General features: G+C 46.8%; 1 protein-coding gene across 1 annotated transcript in view; it reads left to right on the top strand.

The window, feature by feature from the left end:
* Positions 1-3,446: 3,446 nt before the first annotated feature.
* Positions 3,447-20,931, top strand: part of LOC105900037 (EMAP like 4) — a 66,378-nt gene continuing 48,893 nt past the window's right edge. Inside the window, exon 1 of the mRNA XM_031579416.2 lies at positions 3,447-4,043. Coding sequence (XP_031435276.1) covers positions 4,019-4,043 — 25 coding nt within the window. The 5' untranslated portion in view covers positions 3,447-4,018. The remainder of the gene's footprint in view (positions 4,044-20,931) is intronic.

The raw sequence follows: 20,931 nt of genomic DNA, 5'->3' as shown, positions 1-20,931 counted from the left end.
CACTGCAAAGCTCATGAGTCCATATCAAATATGTCTTATTCTTTTCATACTTTGATATGATATGACATATCTGCACAGTTCTATTGGGCACAGTGTTGTTAAGTCAAGGCCTGCAATACTTAGTAACTAACTAATACAAGATTTGCAATGAATGGGCTGAAACACCTACATTCAAAACCGAAATGCTATTGATACAGTTATGGCAAGGATGGCACATTCCCTTACAGTTAAATTGTTACAATGAGAGTCCTCCCAATCATCTGCTCCCACGCAGCATATTGGGGCTCATGCAGTCTTCTCAGGCCCAGGCCCAGGCCCAGGGGTTAAATTAGGATTTTTAATGTGTGTGTGTGTGTGTGTGTGGAGGATTGGCATGGGTTCCAGGATTGACATGGGTTCATATGTACAGTATGTGCATATTAGCAGCAGTGACAGACAAAACATTTCTACACACAAAGGCCTACATCTAAACAAACAAAGAAATATTTTGTAGACGTCAAAAAGTAGGCCTATGATTGATCATTTGACAAATATAACAAGGTGTGCTTTGTGCTGACAACACTGCTCTGAATGTGGAAGTGTGCAAAACTACAGTGGATGACAATAAAACCTTTGTAAGTGCCCTCTCCTGTGTATCAGTATCAGATATAGGATTGCTGGTGTTAGGCTACCACTATAGGAGCGAATATTATTATGAATTGACTAAAAGGATATGAATGGACCAGTCTTTTAAATGACTACATTAAAAGGGAACTAATTTACATTATTTACAATATTAAAAAACACACAGACATTAAGGGTACGGTACGTAGGATTTAGGGCGATCTATTAACAAAAAATGGAATATAGTATTCATTATTATGTTTCTATTAGTGTATAATCACCTTTAATTACGGATTGTTGTGTTTTTGTTAGCTTAGAATGATCCCTTCATATCTGCATATGAGCGGGTTATCTTCCACGGAGGCTGCCATGTTGCACTGCCATGTTTCTACAGCAGCCCAGAGAGGGCAACACTGGCTCTAGAGAGCGCAACACTGGCTCTAGAGAGGGCAACACTGGTTCTAGAGTGGGCAACACTGGCTCTAGAGGGGGCAACACTGGTTCTAGAGTGGGCAACACTGGCTCTAGAGAGGGCAACACTGGCTCTAGGGAGGGCATTTCACATTATTACATTGAAGTGGCAGCATGAATTTGGTGGTGCCGGTTGGAAGATGAAGAGGAGAGAAGTGGAATCAGGGGTGCTGGCTAATCATTTTGTGTTGTGAGAGGTTTGAGGACCCAAATTTTGACAACTGGAGAATCATACTTGTATCAGAATCAGAATCAGAATCATGTTTATTGGCCAAGTAAGTTTACACATACAAGGAATTTGACTCCGGGTTAAGAGGCTCTCAATGTACTTACACAGAAATATATAACACAATAGTTCAGAATAGAATAAATAAATATATAATAATGATTTATGATAGTTATACATTATTTAGCACCAGAAAAAGCAAGGGCGTGTGAATCCTCGTCATAAAAGAAGCAAAAACATGAAGCGAAATGAAATCAGGACAGGCGATGACAGAGAACAAGGATAAACATTGGCGTGGCCTTTCCCAGATGGAAAGCGCTGAGGAGGGACAAATGTTTTCAGTGTGACGCTGAAGTTGCCTGTTTTCTGCTGGATAGCTCGTTTAGCCCAACAGTCTAAACGGTATTTGTTGTAGAACATGGGCATAGTTACCGGCACAAGTTACTTTTCCCCCGTGTCCAATTGCTACCAGGATTATTATTTTACATTTATGTGCCAAAACTAGAATTTATCTTCATTTTTTGGACACAACAGATGGGGTGACGTTACTGAGATCAGCCCACAGCTGCTGAAAATGATTGCCAATAAAAGTATAATGTTACACAAAAAACCCAAAAATGTACAGTCCATGGAAGCTATGACCTATAGTTCTAAAGCCTAAATAACTAAATAGAATTTCTAAATATCTGTCTTAAGTAACCATATTGCTTGACATCATTGTGGAAGTAGCTACTGGAACCTGACGGACTCCATGCATTCTCCTCCACGCTCGGAAAGAAAGGGGTGAGGGAGGGGTATTCAGTTGGGTGCAATCTGCAACCACACCACTAGATGCCACTAAATCCTAAACACTGCACCTTTAATTAATGATCTATCTAGGGAACGATGAAACTAGTTTGCATTACCGACCGATGACATTTTTTCTGAAACTACGCTATAGCCAGCTTGAACTTAAACTTGCACTTGGGCTTGCCAACTATCTTAATGTAACAGTTAGCTAGCTTGCAAAAATACAAGGCAACCTTACCATCACCAAAAATGTACACATGCCAAATACATCCAGTTATGAAAGGTCCCCATGTCAGTTTCTGACCTATTTCTCTCCTTACACCGCCATTCACCCATCTCTCTGGCACCTGCGCTTTCTGACTGACAAAAGAGGGTTGGTCTGCAGGGTGAGCTTTGGGGAAATCCACTGGCAGTATAGAGGGAAACCCTGTGGAACTTCTGATGTTCGCAAGTTGCTACATTTGATCTATTCTACGGCTACATAACAGACACTGCAAATAATCTAGGGTTATAAGACCTAATGGAAGGAGTGAAAAGTGTTTCAGTCGTTGTTTGAATTATTACTGGATGTGGTGAGGTTGTGCGTCCACGGCTGAGCCCCAGATAGCCCGGGCCCAATTTAAGCCTCGCCAAGGCCCATGCCCTAGGGATGTGGATCAGCCCTATAATGTGCATCTTGTTGTCCTGTCTTGTATTAGACTTCACTTGTGGATGAGGGTGCTTATTCAATTCAATTCAACAGAGCCCAGGGCCTGAACCCACGGTCGGCAAGCACATTGTCGACAGGGGCAAGGAAAAACTCCCTGTTAATAAGGAAGAAACCTTAACCAGAACCGTGGCAAACATAGCCTTATGCTATGGTGCTAATGGAGGCGATAGCTGTTGCTGCAGCATCATCAGGGTCAGGCTGTGCTAGAGGTGAGGGAAAGGAAGATGTTTCCTGGTAGGAGTGGGGTATAATTTGGGTTCAGCAACCAAACCCTCCCATAGCCAGTATAGCTCATACACAGAACTCCCAATCTGAAGCATCCCAAGGAATCCCGTTTCCTCCTGAATTGTGTTAAACTAAAGCACATTATGCAACACATCATTGCCTTCAATCCACAATGAATGTGGGTGTAGGTGTGTGTGTGTGTGCATGCGCTCGTTGTGTTGCGGAAAAGCACTGCAGAGCACACCTGTGGAGCAGATGTCCATTCACGCGCACACCACACTCACAAGACTCACGGTCAGAGGCTGTGGGTGTTGTTATATGTTCTTCGAACACGAGGCTGCCGTTTTAAGTCTGGCATTTCAAGCTCTTTTCAGTCGCCCCACGCGCATATTCAGGTTTGCTCACCAAAGTTAACTTATCAGGCTATCACTTCTCTTTCCGCTCTATTAGAGAAGATACATTCTGATGGAGGAAATATTGTTGCATCAATACAACTTTTTGACCATTCATACTAAGGCCATTCGTCTGCCCTTATCCGAATCCTGCTTAGATGTAGATATATGTGTCAAAAGTGAGACGCGGATAGCCCTGGCCACTCAGCTTCGGCGACGGAGGGGAAGCCAGGTCTGCCAAATCGGGCGGAGTCGGAAACGCGAAAGCTGAACCTTGCCTATACTACCTCCCTCCCCCGACAGAGGCGCACGATGATCGTGGAGCTGAAAGCGAGCGTGATCTGAGTGCCGAGAAAAGCGCTGCGTTGTCCGGACAGAGAATCGCTGCGATTCGGGTTAGACCACCGTTCACAGAAAGAGCATTGTAGCGGCCGACGGAGGCAACAGCGGTCGGCGTGAGATCCCTTCGTGCCCGCCATTCAGAGACCAACATTCTTCCAGTTCTCGTCGAATACTGGGACAGAGCTAGAAGGCGCTATCGGCAGACAAACCCCTCCAGGAATATCCCCCTCCGGTGTTGTGCGCCGATATTTCCCCCCAGAAATGGACGGTTTCGCCGGCAGTTTAGGTGAGTGTGCCACAGACTGGAACGTGTAGCACTATTAATAGAATGTCTCCACAGGATGTTGGCCGTGGATAGAGCCAATTTTTACCTAGGTATTGTCTACCCTAAATTGTTGAGAATGACTGTTCATACACGTGTTTTTACGAAAGTAACTGCTAGACAGAGGTAGATAACAAAATCCGAGTCGTAGACATTTGAGCTTGTCTCGACACTGACTTCATGTCTTTACGACAACTGTTTTTATTGCATTGTTTTCTAGAGACCACAGACTGCTTGGCAGCTGGGAAATACCGTAGTCTGCGTTGCAGTACACAATGCCGGTAGTGTATAGCATATGGGTTTTGTCCGGTTATCGCTGTGGTTCCCATGGTGTAGTATGGACGTCACTGTGAGGGCAGATTATATTCTTGAAAACGCCCGAGACAAAAGGCTGGTGCGAAACTCGCCGGCAGGAAATGATTTATTTATATTGCCAGATCGCCAGGGCGCGTGCTGCAACGCTGGGCGATGCAGAGGACGACTTACGGGAATGCCAACTCTGCGCACTTTTTCTATCTCTGTGTGTGTGTTAAGTGTGTGTGTGTGTGTGTGTGTGTGTGAAATATGATGGTTTGCATGGTGAGACGCACGCACGCACTCTGATGCCTGTAGGCGAAACAATACTAGTGCAGTTGAATAACAAATCGATTCTTAATTCTTTCCACCACAGATGTCATCCAATATATTATCACCCGCTTACATTTGCTGAGGGCGCAGGTACATTGGAACTGTAATAAGTGACATGTTCAATAACGGATTAAACACTATGTCAAACCGTGATATTACAAGCCAATCTACAGATCTTGTTTCGCTTGTTCTTCTGTCACAATTTCTTCTGTTTATTTGCCTCTGCCAGTCACTGTGAGGGAAAGTATCAAATGTAACGGCACATGTCAACATTGGCTTCCTTGTGTTGATAAGGTTATTATTATAGGCGTGTTTGACAAATGCAGAGGCAATAGTCCTTTCCATCCCATATAGCCAACAGACTCTGTAACGAATATGTGGCAGATGAGGACCCGATATGTCCAGTAGTGCCCTGCTGTAAGGGTTGCTCTGTCTGTGTCTCTCCCTCACCCGACCAGTCCAGCGCTGGGTGATTATATCATCTCATTTCATCCCGTTGCCTAGATACAAGCGGAGGAGGATTTGCGCGTACAGCTAGACCAGACGACTTGGAGTTTAAGTTGTCTTGACGATGCTGCACCAGCTGCCGAGAGGTTTCCGGGATGAGTCAAGTGAGGGCATTGGGAGCGCTGTGATGACCACGAGGAGGCTCATTTAGTCCGTTTTTGTCTGTTAATGCAATACTGAGCGGAAGAGTGGGCCCTGTGGTTTATATGGCGGTGGAGAAGCTAGCGAGAGGACTTGGAGAAACAGGCCGCCAGCTTGGTTGTGTTGTTCAGAAGGCCATGGTTGGCATTCGGATTTAGCATCGTGAATGTTGTGTACAAAACACAAGTCAAAAGACTGAAATATGTGGTGATTTTAAACAGTAGCAGTGCCTGGGATAGTGTATATCGGGCAGTTGGTAGGTCCTTCTGTGCCTATTTTGTACCAGTGCCGCAGGTTATGAATAAAGTTGTCCATCGTAGTGATACACAACATTGTGTTTCACTGAGTTTTTGTGTATATTTATAGTTGTGCTATGCAGTGGTGTCAGCCTGTCAGATTGTTATATACTAGACTTCTGGGGAATGAGAGAAGTGTGTGCTGATGTTTTTAATGGTACTTTCACACCTACTTATCATTCAGGGTTGCCAACTCTCACACTTTTACAGGCAATTTAAGGCTGCTTTCTGTTGATACCATTTCATCTCACGCTGAAACTGCAGAAGGGGGACTCAATCTCATGCTGGACTGGTCCTGAAAGCTGGCAAACCTGCAATGTCGGGTGTGTTTGTAAATGTGGAGTTCTCTTTCTCAAGGAATAATGATTCGGAAGCTAAGTTGAAGGATTCTTCAGGAGCGTGGACTGATTTTGGATTTATTTTGATTGGGTGTATGTGCTTGTGGGTGCATATGTGTGTTTTATATGCGTGTGTGTGTGTATGTGAGAGAGGGAGAGTGTGTGTGTGTGTGTGACTCACAAAGGCCTTATTTTGCCTCTGCGCACAGTCGTCACTTACACAGCCAGACGCACGTTTAAAAAAAACCTCCTCCAGGGACCAGGTGCACTCTGTCCCTCCCCCTCTCCTCCCTCAGACACTCTCCACTCCCGGCCCCCCACCCCTGATCCCCTGACCTCCTCCACCAGCCCTCCATTCCTTAGGGTCCTCAGCGTCCCCGCTAACACGCGCTTGCCGTTCCTGGCGCGGTCAGCGCTGCGGCACCTGTGGCAGAGTGCCGGCCACGGCGGAGATGGAATTCCCCCTGCATTCTGCCCCACATTCCCCGAGCAGAGGGGCACTGGGGCAGGCTCTAGCCCCCCGGGGGAGGGGGCAAATAATGGAGCGTAGCCGGCGACATGCAGTGTCTAAATATGTGTGCCGTGTTTGCAGGATGGCGTGTGTGTGTGTGTGTGTGTGTGGTGTTTTGGACCTGTGTCACTGTTGTATTGTGGAGTATGAGTTAGTACTTGTTTTAATAATAATAATAATAATAGTAGTAGTGTGTGTGTGTGTGTGTGTGTGTGTGTGTGTGTGTGCATGTTAGGGCCGTGCTTAAGCCAGTGTTACTTCTGGGATCTTCTGGTATGTGTCACTAGAGTGCTTAAAGCTTGCCAGACAAACACACCAGCGCTATATGGCTGGAGGCAGGAAGAGACTTCTATCGCTGGTGTTTAGCTTAGCTCTGTTGTGCATACTTCTTGATTACCGACATGCCATGTCAGTGCCCAGCTCATATTGATACTGTTTAAAAAGTACAGCAAACGCAAAAGTCTTTTTTATCCTAAATGCTGAAACTTAAAATAATTTTGTCCTCTGTATTTAAGTAGGCCATATATTTCTGTTGGGAGTGCTTTGACTGAAGAATCCACACCCCAGCCAATCACCAAAGTGACCTGACCAAAACACTCATTAATGTGTTTTAATGACAAATTAACTTCTCCCATTTTTATAGCTCTGTTTAAAATGCTGTAAAACCATCAAAATACATCATATGGCTCAAGGTTTATGTTTGAGTGAACTTGGCATGAGCCACAAGTGTGTGTGTGTGTGTGTGTGTGTGTGTGTGTGTGTGTGTGTGTGTGTGTGTGTGTGTGTGTGTGTGTGTGTGTGTGTGTGTGTGTGTGTGTGTGTGTGTGTGTGTGTGTGTGTGTGTGGTGGAAGTCAGCCATGGCAGGGAAGACAAGCAGGGGATCAGGTTTCAGAATTCCTTCATAGTGGGGAGAGAGCGAAAGAGTATGTGTGTGATGTAGAAAGAGAGGAAGAATGAGATGGGAGAGATAAAGAAGGAATGAGGCGGAAGGCTGGAGAGGAAAAGGAGAAATGAAAGAATGAGTGAAGGAATTAGGAGACTGCGAGTGTGTGTGTGTTTGAGAAAGAGACAGAGAGAGAGAATGGGATACTCATCTAGAGCGATTCCAGATGCAGGAATGCAATTTCCCCACCTTCCCATTTCTCTCTCTCTCTCTCTTTCTCTCTCTCTCTTTCTTTCTTTCTCTCTCTCATATAACAATAGATTAAATTGCAGCTGGAATTCTTTCCCTGTCTCTATTTCTCCCTCTTGCTATCACAGATATCTAGCCTAGACATTCAAAATGACCCAGACAGATGCACACACTCTCTCACACACAGCTGGGAGCTGAATTAGAGACCTACTAACATACTGCTCTAAATAAAGACTACTGAATAGTGTGTGTGTGTGAATGTCATTGCCTTTGTTATGGCATGTTTTTTTTTTATATATGTGGGTGTGTGTTCTATGTGGAATACTGTGCCCAGCCTAGGAGGAAAAGAACAGATGTGTAAGCGAGAGACTCCTTCGATTGTGTACTTGGTTTCCTTTTTCTTTTCCTTCTGTTCAAGTCTTGACTTACAAATGCTTTGGCAGCACCACTGGCAGTGCCTTTTGTCATGGCAATTAAGCACATTTGCTAAGGGCAGTCCTAGATTTCACTTGCATCAAATATATTTGTGTTTGTGTGTGTTTGTGTGTGTGTGTGTGTGTGGGTGTGTGTGTGTGTGTGTGCGCGCACATGTGCGCATGTGCATGTGTTCAGGCTCTGCAGTTAATTGGCTCATAAATAGTGTGTTGTATTTCCTGCTGTACTCAGGAGAGGAAGCAGGAAGTGTGGTGTTTCAGTCTGACTGGGATGTTGAGGTGATGTCTCTGCCAGAGACACACACACGCACGCACCCACAGAGACGGACAGACCACATACGCATACACAGCCTGACAAACACACACATATAAACACCCACTTGTATAAAAACAAGGACCACACATGCACTGTGCACACTGCAGTGCAGAAAGAGAACAGTCCACAGATCCGGCTTTGGCATCCAGATCTCTGTGGTATTAAGCCTGCCGCCTGACTGCAGCACCATAGAACTCGACTAACTGATCTGGCTGTCATTGCTCATCACCAGTTAATCAGGAATACCTGTTATCTTTGGAGCTGAGGGATCCCACTTTCCACAATAATACACACACTCACACACACACACTCTCTCTCTCTCTCTCTCTGTATATATATACACACACACACACACACTTACAGGCCTCAGAGTACAGGTAAACCCTGAGCCAGAGAGGACCAGAGCATTCAATCACTGCTGCACAGACCCAAATCTGTGTCCTGCTGGGAGAGAGAGAGATGTGTGGGGCGACTTGAAGGGACAGAAAGGTTGGACGGGTGGGAGACTTGGGAATGGCAATCGAGAGCGAGATAAAGAGAGAGAGGGGGGAAAGTTGGAAGGATGGAGAGAGAGAAAGAGACACACTCTAGAGAGCCCTGGAAGTGAAGAGAAAGGAGGAAAAGACAGAATAAGGGTGAATTTTTGGGGGAGAGACAGAGCTGGAAAGATGGAGGTTTGGGGCGGTAAGTAGGGGTTGGAGGAGGGCTTGGGGGTGGGAGGGTTTGTTTTGTCTGGAAGGGCACATGGCTCACTGCAGGGTTCCCTTAATCAGGATTAATCAGTCTAATGTTTACTACTGCTGAAGATTGTGTGTGTGTGTGAGTGTGTATGTGAGTGTGTATGTGAGTGTGTGTGTGTGTGTGTGTGTGTGTGTGTGTGTGTGTGTGTGTGTGTGAGGGGTGAAGCGCAGGCTCCGCTGTAATCCTGTCCTCGCTAGGCCCTTTTACCGGGTTTGGGATTTAAGATCATGTTGAAATCCAGCGGATTAGCTGCTCTGCTCAAGACAGATGCATAAATGTAGATCAATGGCCGAAGGGATAGTTGGATGACTATGACAATGAAACTGAAACACTGGCCAATACAGTGTATGAGGTTTCACGCCTATATACGTGCGGCCTGGTGGCCAACCTTCACAGAGTTCACATTCCATCAGTAAGAGCCGAGTGTGACGGTTGAACTAGCAGAGCAATAGCACAGCTGTAGATACATTATTGCAATCCACACAGCGTAATGGGAGCAACCAAAACTGTTTGTCAGGAGCTCCACAGGGTCAACCTTCATGGTCGGGCAGCTATAGCCAAACCTTTGGTCACTCGTGCCAATGCCAAACGTCGTTTTCAATGGTGCCATCAGGGCAAGTCTTTGGCTGTGGACTATGTGAAACATGTATTGTTCTCTGATGAGTCAACCTTCACTGTTTTTCCCACATCCGGGAAGGAATCCCTCTGGCCACTGTGCAGGACTTGTCTCTGTCAGTCCCAAGACGAATTGATGCTGTATTGGTGGCAAAAGGAGGCCCTACACACTAATAAATCATATAAAAGGGTCCATCATATTTTGAAGTGGATCCGCATCAACTGGCGGATGTTTTTTCACTTTTGTTATCATAGGGCATATACACCCTGGTGGAGGTTTTGCGATTGCCCTTCTAGTTAGATTAATGTGCTATAAATATAGAGAGATGTGTGTGTTTTCTTGCGTGTAATTTGGCTTTTGGATATGTTGTCCTGTGGGATCATCTACTGGCCTTGGTGCATGGAGTGTCTGTTGTAGTTCTGTTTTTGTGTATACTGGTTGTTTGTGTGTGTGACATCTGTGTATTCCTTCCTCTATGTGTGTGTGTGTGTGTGTGTGTGTGTTTGTGTGTGTGTGTGCATGTGTCTCTGTATTTCAGTGTTGTGGCTGGTTATTTTTAGCTGTTTGTCACCTACAAATCATGGATTTGCTGTGTCAGACTTTTCCTGCTATTACGAGGACCCACACTCTTCATGGAGTATAGTTCTCTCTCTCTCTCTCTCTCTCTCTCTCTCTCACACATATGCACTTATAGAGACACACACACAGAGCTCAAAGGAACACAGATACATATGTGATGTGTGTGTGTGTGTCTTTGTATTTTATCGATTTGTAGGTATGTGTATGCATGTGTGTGTGTGTGTGTGTGTGTGTGTGTGTGTGTGTGTATTTTGATACATTTGTAACCCTGAGAGTAAGCTCAGCGTTGTAAAGCAGGTCATTAACACCAGAGAGGTCAGTTGTGAGGCGCACACACACACATTCTCTCTTCTTCATTCCATCTCTTTGCTCTCATTCTCTCTCTCTCTCAACTATTTCCTACTCTGTCAGTCTATCATTGCACTTTCCTTGTCTTTTTTCTTGTTCTTCACGGTCTGATGCGTGATGTATCTTCTGTCAGTCAGTGTGTGGTGGCGCGCAGTGATGACCTCATTCTGTCCCCTCACACTGCGGTGGCGAGCGGCGATGACCCGGTGAAGTGCTGACTAAGGATGCTTGATGTTTCGGCCCAGAGATCCTGCAGCTCCGCTCCGCTCTCCTCTCCCGTGGTACTTTTCCGCGGCAACACAGTTCCAACTTGGCAGCGAGGCTGAGGGCTGTTGCCATGCCGACCAGGTGGACGACCGTGGGTGGAGGAAGTAAGAATTTAGGGGGAGGGAGAGAAAGAGTGAGAGAGAAAGAGGGAGAGGGAGAAGGAGGAGGGAAAAGAGAGGTTTGAGGTGTTTGGCAGGGACCGACAGATAGAGGGGGCTCTCTGCTCAACACTGCAAGAGATGTGTGTGATGAGTGTTTTGTAAATATTAATATGGGATGGTGGAAACACAGCACAAACACACACACACACACACACACACACACACCTACGTACATGCATTCAAACAAAATGCAAATACAGCCATACATCATGCGTGCATTCTCATGTGCTGACACCATTCACTTTTTTCCTTTCCCTGCTCTATGCAGAACAGTTACTTTTGGGTGAAAACAAAAGGATGGCAATAGAGAAAGAGAGAAGTGATGAGAGAAAGTTTTGCTCCATCTTCCACCTTCCCCTACCTGTCATAGCTCTTCCTCTTCCTTCTCTGTCTGTCTCCCTCTTTCTCATATCCCCTGTCTCTCTCATTCTCTCTCTTTTTCTCTCTCTTTCTCTCCTTTCCTCTCAAATTCTCTTTCTCTCTCTCTCTCTCTGTGTGTGTGTATCCCCTGTGTTCCAGATGCTTTGTTTCTGACAATCCACAGTCCTGCAGGAACACAAGGCATCCGGATCCCTTCTGCTCGTCTCTCTCAGTGTGTGTGTGTGTGTGTGTGTGTGTGTGTGTGTGTGTGTGTGTGTGTGTGTGTGTGTGTGTGTGTGTGTGTGTGTGTGTGTGTGTGTGTGTGTGTGTGTGTGTGTGTGTGTGACACAGTTGTTTAGGCGAGTCTGTCTGTGTCACATTTCTTTTTATTTTTGCATTTTATGGCCCTGAAGCAAAATGTGCCACGTCCATGGAGTCAAGTCAGCTCCAATACACACACACATACAAACTCACACACCCAAATGTTACTGTTGGTCCCAGTTTATTGTGTACACAGCTCACAGCTCATCTGTTCTTTGGGGAATGGGTTGTTGTGGGAATGTTTCATCTAGGGTGGAACTGTACATAGCTGTGCTCTCTGCGTGAGGAAGATGGTGTCTAGGACTTTGATTTATATTGGTGTGTGTGTGTGTGTGTGTGTGCGCATTGTTACTCATTACACTATTGCGTAGGTGGCTGAAATGTGTGTGTCAAAATCATGAATGTTTTGGTGTGGGTGTGGGTGAACTTTCTGTTTGCTTATTTGTTTCTTTGTATAAAAATGTCTCTGTGTGTGTGTGTGTGTGTGTGTGTGTGTGTGTGAGAGAGAGCCTTCTTGCCCTGAATATTACTGCTGCATTGCTGTTTCATGGCTCATATTTGTGTGTGGCTGAGTTTCTGTTGTGTCTTAATTGATGAGCGTGGGAGTATCATAAAAACGTGCATTTGAGGGCATGATAAAGATCTATTATGGCGACAGTGAATCCATAGAGACAGACAGGAGATGAGAGAGAGTGTTGGGGAGAGTCTGGGGAAGAGAGACCGGCAGAGCGAGAGGCAAACAAAGTCTTTGTTAATGATTAACTTGAATTATGCATCATATAACTGTTTGTATGTAAAACTCTCAGTGATAAGAAGTTTCGCCCTTCACTGGCAGAGAGATATATGTATTGACTCCTTATCTTGCAAGATATGTTGCAGGAATAGTTTGTTTCCGCAAGGACCTAGAGTGAATGTGTGCATCTGCCATATGTGTGTGTGTGTGTGTGTGTGTGTGTGTGTGTGTGTTTGCTCTCAGTAACAGCACATTGTTCCTTTCACACAGAACACACACACTCACACAAAACATACAGATACACTCACACATACAAACACAGATATACACACACACAACTAATGCAAGACATGCAAACACACACTCTCTCTCTCTTTTTACCTCTCTCTCAAACACACACACACACACACACACGCACACACACACACACAGTGATTCCTCTGCAGCTGCAGGAGACTTTGTGAAACTGTCAGCAGAAACGTTTCTGGCGAAGCAGGTGGCACTGTGCCCGGCTGCAGAGGCACCTTCTTGCACCGACCTGCATGCCCAGCTCCTCTTCCTCCTTTTGGCCCTTCCTGGAATGAGGTGGCAGGACGGGTACTGCGTAGATGTGAGAAAGCTGGCTGGCAGCGTTCCTGGCACGCATCCGCACCATTGCACATTTGCAACTATCCGGTGTAACATGCAACCAGATTTCCTTGGTGAAATTGGCAAATTAGATTTATTGATATATTTGGGCTCCTGGATTGGGTTGCAAACCCTGGGGATGTGAAAACAAATCCCCCCGTTCTTATTCTTTTACGGCATGAGAATGGCAGGTCTGTTCTCCCGGCTTTGCACTTTTGCAGGCGCTCTCCTGGTAGCAGAGACAGACGTTTGTGGTTATTCGTGGTGAGCAGCTGATCTCGGCAGCTCTCTGCTGCTGCCTAGATGTGCTGTGTGTTTGCCAGCAGTGTCTTCCATGAAAGGTGAAAGTTTACTGCTAATGTAGTTAGCAGCAGCAGCAGGAACAGGAGAGTGTGTGTGGGGGGGTGGTGGTATTTGAAATTTGGGTGCAAGGGTTGGTGCGAAGTATCGGCTTCCATGTACCCCGAGTTTCAGTGACCCCCCCCCACACACACACACACACACACACACGCTCCCAAACCCATCCGCCCGCCCCCAACAGCTCACCACGCTAATTGGAACCAGGGGAGGCAGGAATGCAGGCAGCACTGCCAAGGGGGTCCAGGAAAAGGAAGGGATTGGAGGGGGGATAGTGCTCAGGGAGGGCTATACTTACTACCCCCCCCCCTCAGCACACACACACACACACACACACACACACACACACACACTGAACCATCTACACACAACCACAAAAGTATACACACAACCACAAACTTTCAAGCAGTAATACCACTGCACACACATACATATACTATCCGTACATACAAACGGGAACACAAAAGCTCACACTCTCTTAATTACAAATCCATACTGCCTCAAATGCACACATTTACAAGACAAATGTACACTTGTAAAATATGCACGCATACTCCACACATACAGCTTGCCTCAATAAAAACAGGCTCACCCTCTTACACACACACACACACACACACACACACACATATACACACCAAGCTCCTGCAGTCCTCCCATCTGCCGGGGTACCTCTGTAGGTCAGAACATTCCGGGAGCCGTAAGGTCCTGCATCCCCACGACACACAGAGCATCCTGGTGCAGCTTGCAGCTCTCAGTCATATACCCATCCCACACATGCACTGGGACACACACACACACACAGCAAGTACACACACAGGCATGAATACACACACATAGCCCATCTAAATACAGACTTAGACAGATAGATAGATACATAGATAGATAGATAGATAGATAGATACATCCATCTCCCATTGTAGATATTTAGTATGGATATCTGCGGTATTCCCTGTTAAGCTGTTCAGTATGCTTCCTTATTCTTCACTATTCCCCGATTCAGCTTTTAAGCAAGGATCACTCTGTGGCAGTGTTCCTCTGTGTGGACTGAGGGTGCAGAAGGCAGAGCAGAGGGGCAGTGGGCGAGACGGCCAGCGGCCCTGTCATTTCAGACGCGCCGTGAGCTTCTGATTAGTGTTGCAGGTGGAAGGCTCTGTGTGGAGTCTGCCCTGGAGTGTTGGATATTCATTAAACTACTGCACTAAAGGATCTGTCTATCTGTATGTATGTACGTCTATCTCGATGTCCATCTATTTATCAATCTCTCTACAGTACATGTCTACCCATCCATCTGTCTGTCTGTCTGTCAATATGTTCATGATTACATCTGATGACTGTGTGCGTGTGTGTGTTTGTGTGTTCCATCCGTGTGTGTGTGTGTGTTTGTGTGTTCTATCCGTGTGTGTGTGTGTTTGGTTAGCTGTAGCGTTTTGGGTGGCTGTGGCGTGTTAAGTGCCTGCGTTAAGTGTTGGCGTTAAGTGGCAGCGCCGCTGTAGCTGGTGTGGCTCTTCGCGTGTGATGGCAGTCCTCTGAACATGTCTGGCTCTGTCAGACTCGTCGGTCTGCGGTTTTAAGGGCTTGCATTCCTCCTCTTTTTCCCTCCTTCTCTTCAGCACACTCTTTCCTTCCTTCTCTCCCACTCCTCAATCCCCCCATCCCCCCACCCCCTCTAGCTCAGCACCCCTCCCCCACCACAAGACCCACTGCCCTGCTATCAGTGTACAGGGATGTGACTCACAACCACGCTGTCTATTTTCTTCCATTTCTTCATCTTCTTTCTTTGTCCATGTCCTCCCAAATGTCTGATTGAATGCTTAAATCATGGGCTTTCCCCCCAAGCTCTTGATCGAGTTGCTGTGTCACCTCAGCACAGACCTGCACAGAATCCCACACTGGGGACAGAGCGGCTCTGCAACCGGCTCCGTGACTGGCCCATGCCAAGAGCCAAGATGGCGCCAGCTGGTTCAGTAACCAGTGGAGCTGGCACAGTGAGTTGTTTACTCTTAAATGACACATTAGTCTGGGAGATTAGCAGGGCATATTTCTCCCCACTGATGCGCCTCTACTCGTCTCACTCAAAAATCATTAGCCAGATGACAAGGAGAGGGAGGAGGAGGGGGGGAATCAAAAGAACAAGTCTAGAGTTTAGAGGAACATGCTGCAAATTGTTGAGCTCAGCACAAGACAACTAATAGAAACATAGATAAATACATAGATATATAGGTATATACTGTACATAGATACATGTATAAACGGGTGTGGATGGATTGATGGATGCAAGGATAGACAGATGCATGGATATACAAAAAGAAAGAGAAAAATCAAGTGTACCGCCACTCCATGGCCACCACAACCACCAGAGTCATTTGCTTAGGGACACTACATGCCATTGAGTATAACTCCAACCTGAGTCACATTGTTAACCAAAGTCCCAGATCGCTGTCCATGTGCTGTAGTTGGGGAAGGTGTCTTTCACTCAAACCGTAAGTCTGTTACTACACTTTATATCACAAATCAAAAGCCCTTATCTTATGTACTCACAATGCTATGAGTCAGGTCACAGTAACCACTTATGTTGTAAGCTTTATGCATCCTCCTGTATGCTTAATGGAAGTGTGTGTGTGTGTGTGTGTGTGTGTGTGTGTGTGTGTGTGTGTGTGTGTGTGTGTGTGTGTGTGTGTGTGTGTGTGTGTGTGTGTGTGTGTGTGTGTGTGTGTGCATGTATGTGTGTGCGCATGTATGTGTGTGTGTCTGTGATCGTGAGACAAAGCTAATGGAGTCATTGAGGCCTAGCTGTTTATCTCTTTATCTCTCTTGCTTTCCTTCTCTGTGTGTCCTCCCATCTTGTCTATTTTCTCACTGCTGGCTGCAGTTTATAGCCGCCTCTGCCACACCGGGTCACCACTCCAGGGGAATGATGGGAAATAAGGTGTGGCACAAGCACAGTTTTGGCTGAGGCATTGGACCCACAATTTAACACATTTTTCCTTGTGTGTGAATGTGTGTGTGTGTGTTTGTGTGTATGTGCCTGTGTGTGTGTGTGTGTGCAAAGTTAGCTTTTCATCTGTGTGAAAACCAAACACAAACTAAACAGAAAATTCAACTGAGTTGTTGCCAAGATCAACTAGACTGACTTGGCAAAATCATTACTCTGTGTGTGTGTGTGTCTGTGCGTACGTGCGTGCATGTGTATATGTGTGTTTGTTAGTACGTGTGTGCAAGCTGAAACTCAAATGCCAGCAGAAATTGTGCAAACTGAAACTCCTTGGGTAGCTGTGTGTGTGTGTGTGTGTGTGTGTGTGTGTGCGTCGTGTGTACGATTGTTTTTCACACCTGTCATGGCCGCCGCAGGGCTGTAGTAACAAGGCCCTTGTCTGATAAAGAGCTCTGGTGAAATAAAAAGAAAGGAACGACAGAAACGATTAAAGCCAGACTAACCAGACCTGCCAGGCCGGCTCCCTGAAACACTCTGTAGGCCTCCTCACAGATAATGGGCCTCGGTCTGCTGAAGCAGGAAACAATAGGACTGCCGTCCAACCTGCAGCTGCCATTGTGCAGGGCGCAACAGCCCGGCTGATGGAGACTTCAGTGTGTGTGTAATCACTTTTAAGTGTGTGTGTGTGTGTGTGTGTGTGTGTGTGTGTGTGTGTGTGTGTGTGCACTCTTTCACACTCTTGTTCAAAAGGTCCTGTATGGGCTCTCAGATTTTCGTGTTTGCAACTGTACTGTTGGCAGCTGCCTTTTCTTTTCTGTTCGTCTCTGTATGAGAGAGAGCATTGTTTGCATTTGTTCAAAACTCAGTCTGCCTTTAGGGGTAAGCAAGCCCCAAAGGAGGATGATGGTGGTGGTGTGTGTGTGTGTGCGTGCGTGCATGCAGGCATGTGTGTCTGTACATGAACGTGTGGGTTGCTGTGTTTGCATGCATACTCTTGTCTGTGTGTTTCTGCAACCTCAATGACATGTGGTTGTGTGTGTGTGTGTGTGTGTGTTCTGTACTGTTGGGTGGGAGTGTGTGCGTGTGTGCGTGCGTGTGTGCGGATTGGTGTGTGGGCGTAGTGTGTGCAGTGTGGTAATACAGTGGGAGTGAATGGAGCTTTTGACCTACTTTCAGCTCATCTTGCCCTGTGGTGGAGCACAGCTTCACTATCAAAGGTTGGCCTGTGCTAGTCTCTGTGGTTAGGCACTGGGACAGACCAGACTGTGTGTTCCAGCTATACTGTACATCTGCTCTGAAGTGTGTTTCAGGAACTCGTGTGTGTGTGTGTGTGTGTGTGTGTGTATGTGTATGTGTATGTGTATGTGTATGTGTATGTGTATGTGTATGTGTATGTGTATGTGTATGTGTGTGTGTGTGTGGAGCAACGACTGGATATAGTGGTGGACAGCGTGTCGTCTCCAAAAAGTGAAGCAACCACAGGTCTAGCGCCCCTGCTGGTGGGCTGCTGCAGTACAATGTGTTTCAATGACAAAGAAGCCTATTTTCCATGTCACTTTTCTTGTCTAAACTGTCTTTCCATCTACAGTGGATTATTGAAATAGTTCAAATTTGCACATTTTCTATTTTCCCCCAGAAATCAGTTGTTAAAATGTCGTATGCTATATCGTAAGCAGGCGTGGACATACTTGGAAATTAAGTAATTGACGGCCTTCGCTGGAAGAGGCCAGCTGCAGTACCTGAATCGCGCCCATTCTTGCTCATCACGTGGAGTAGTCAAGTTTGCCAGGCAACTTTAGTTTAACCTACCATCGTTTCTTGTAACTGTTAAGTTTAAAGGTTTTGACAGTCATGTCCTTTTGTGCTGTTGGTTGTACTAACAGACCCTCTGTGGAAAGTTCTAAGCAGTTTTTTCAGTGTGTGAGAGAGAGAGAGTTGGAGAGACCCTAGAGTCAACAGCTATCTGGAAGAAACGTTCGAAAAATCTGAGGTATTTCCAATTATGAAAATGATAATTACGGGCTTCTACAACTGTTAGCATGCAGCTCACTCCTTTATCCACTAAAGATCCTTCAAACCATATGACCATTCATAGAAATATCATGATTCATGAACACTGCATAGTTGAGTTTAGTAAACTTCATAAACTTTGTAGTGCAATGCCCATTCTGCATTCTTAAACCTACCCACTAAACCAGAATTACTGAGGCATATTATCATAACATATTACCTTAAAGTACATCACTGTGTTACAGTTTTAACAGTATTAATCTAGTGTTAATCCATTTTCATACATTTGCGCCATTACCTGTTTTAATACATTGAGTATGTGATTTTTCGCTATGTTTCCTAGTATCTTTATACAGCTCACTTATATTAATGAACTCTGGGGGGTCTCAATGGCTCAGTACTCTGGTCCAGGTTGTTAGTGGACTTTTGGGGTACTTGTCAGGGATCCCCACAAACCCTGGAACTGCCTTGTGTTTCTCCCCTCTGCTGCATTTCACCTCCTCCTCTCCTTCGTGCGTCTCCCCTGCTCTCCTCTCCTCCGTGCGTCCCCCCTGCTCTCCTCTCCTCCGTGCGTCTCCCCTGCTCTCCTCTCCTCCGTCCGTCTCCCCTGCTCTCTTCTCATCCGTGCGTCTCCCCTGCTCTCCTCTCCTCCGTCGTCTCCCCTGCTCTCCTCTCCTCAGTCCGTCTCCCCTGCTCTCTTCTCCTCCGTCCGTCTCCCCTGCTCTCCTCTCCTCCGTCGTCTCCCCTGCTCTCCTCTCCTCAGTCCGTCTCCCCTGCTCTCTTCTCCTCCGTCCGACTCCCCTGCTCTCCTCTCCTCCGTGCCTCTCCCCTGCTCTCCTCTCCTCCGTCCGACTCCCCTGCTCTCTTCTCCTCCTTTTTTCCTCCAGGCTGCGCACCACCACTCACTTTTTTGTTTTCGTTTTTCCTTCCAACTTGGCAGCAGACTCGACCGAAAGAATGTATTCTCCCTCTCCAAGCCTCTCTCTCTTTCTCTCTCTCTCTTTCTCTCTCTTTCTCTCTCTCTCTCTTTCTCTCTCCTGCTCTTGTGCTTTTAGTCTGTCTTTTTTTCCTCCCTTTCTCTCTGTCTTCTATACTCTTCTACTCGATCACTCTTTGTCTTTTTTTATTCTCTCTCTCGCTCTCAGTGAGAAACACACACACCCACCCACACACACACACACACACACACACACACACACACACACACACACACACACACACACACACACACACACACACACACACACACACACACACACACACACCACACACACACACACACACACAACACTCCCTGCTCTGAGTCCCAGATTAATAAAAGTTTATTGTTTTTGAATGGAGTCCCACTAAGGCACAGGGCTAAGAGCTGGAACTTGGCGTGGAGTTCTCAGGGGTTCACATGCATGCACACAAACACATGCAGCCACACACACACACACACATGCAGCGACACAGCCGCACACACTCTCATGCCGCCACACACACACTCACTCTCATGCAGCCACACACACTCTCATGCCACCACACAGCCACACACACTCTCATGCAGCCACACACACGCTCATGCAGTCACACAGCCACACACACTCTCATGCAGCCACACACACTCTCATGCAGCCACACACACACACACACTCTCATGCCACCACACACACACACACACACTCTCATGCCACCACACAGCCACACACACTCTCATGCAGCCACACACACTCTCAAGCAGCCACACAGCCACACACACTCTCATGCCACCACACAGCCACACACACTCTCATGCAGCCACACACACTCTCATGCAGCCACACAGCCACACACACTCTCATGCTACCACACAGCCACACACACTCTCATGCCACCACACACACACACACACACTCTCATGCCACCACACACACACACACACACACTCTCATGCCACCACACAGTCACACACACTCTCATGCCACCACACACACACACACACTCTCATGCCACCACACAGCCACACACACTCTCATGCCACCACACACACGCTCATGCAGCCACACAGCCACACACACTCTCATGCAGCCACACACACTCTCATGCAGCCACACACACACACACACACACTCTCATGCCACCACACACACACACACACTCTCATGCAGCCACACCTACACACACACACTCTCATGCCACCACACAGCCACACAGCCACACACACTCTCATGCCACCACACAGCCACACACACTCCCAGGCCACCACACAGCCACACACACTCTCATGCCACCACACAGCCACACACACTCCCAGGCCACCACACAGCCACACACACTCTCATGCCACCACACAGCCACACACACTCTCATGCCACCACACAGCCACACACACTCTCATGCCACCACACAGCCACACACACTCCCAGGCCACCACACACACACACACACTCCCAGGCCACCACACACTCCCAGGCCACCACACAGCCACACACACTCTCATGCAGCCACACAGTCAAGAGAACAACATTACAGT

Source organism: Clupea harengus, chromosome 13 (genome assembly GCF_900700415.2).
Source record: "Clupea harengus chromosome 13, Ch_v2.0.2, whole genome shotgun sequence".
Classification (NCBI taxonomy): Eukaryota; Metazoa; Chordata; class Actinopteri; order Clupeiformes; family Clupeidae; genus Clupea; species Clupea harengus.
This window is presented reverse-complemented; position numbering and strand designations above follow the sequence as displayed.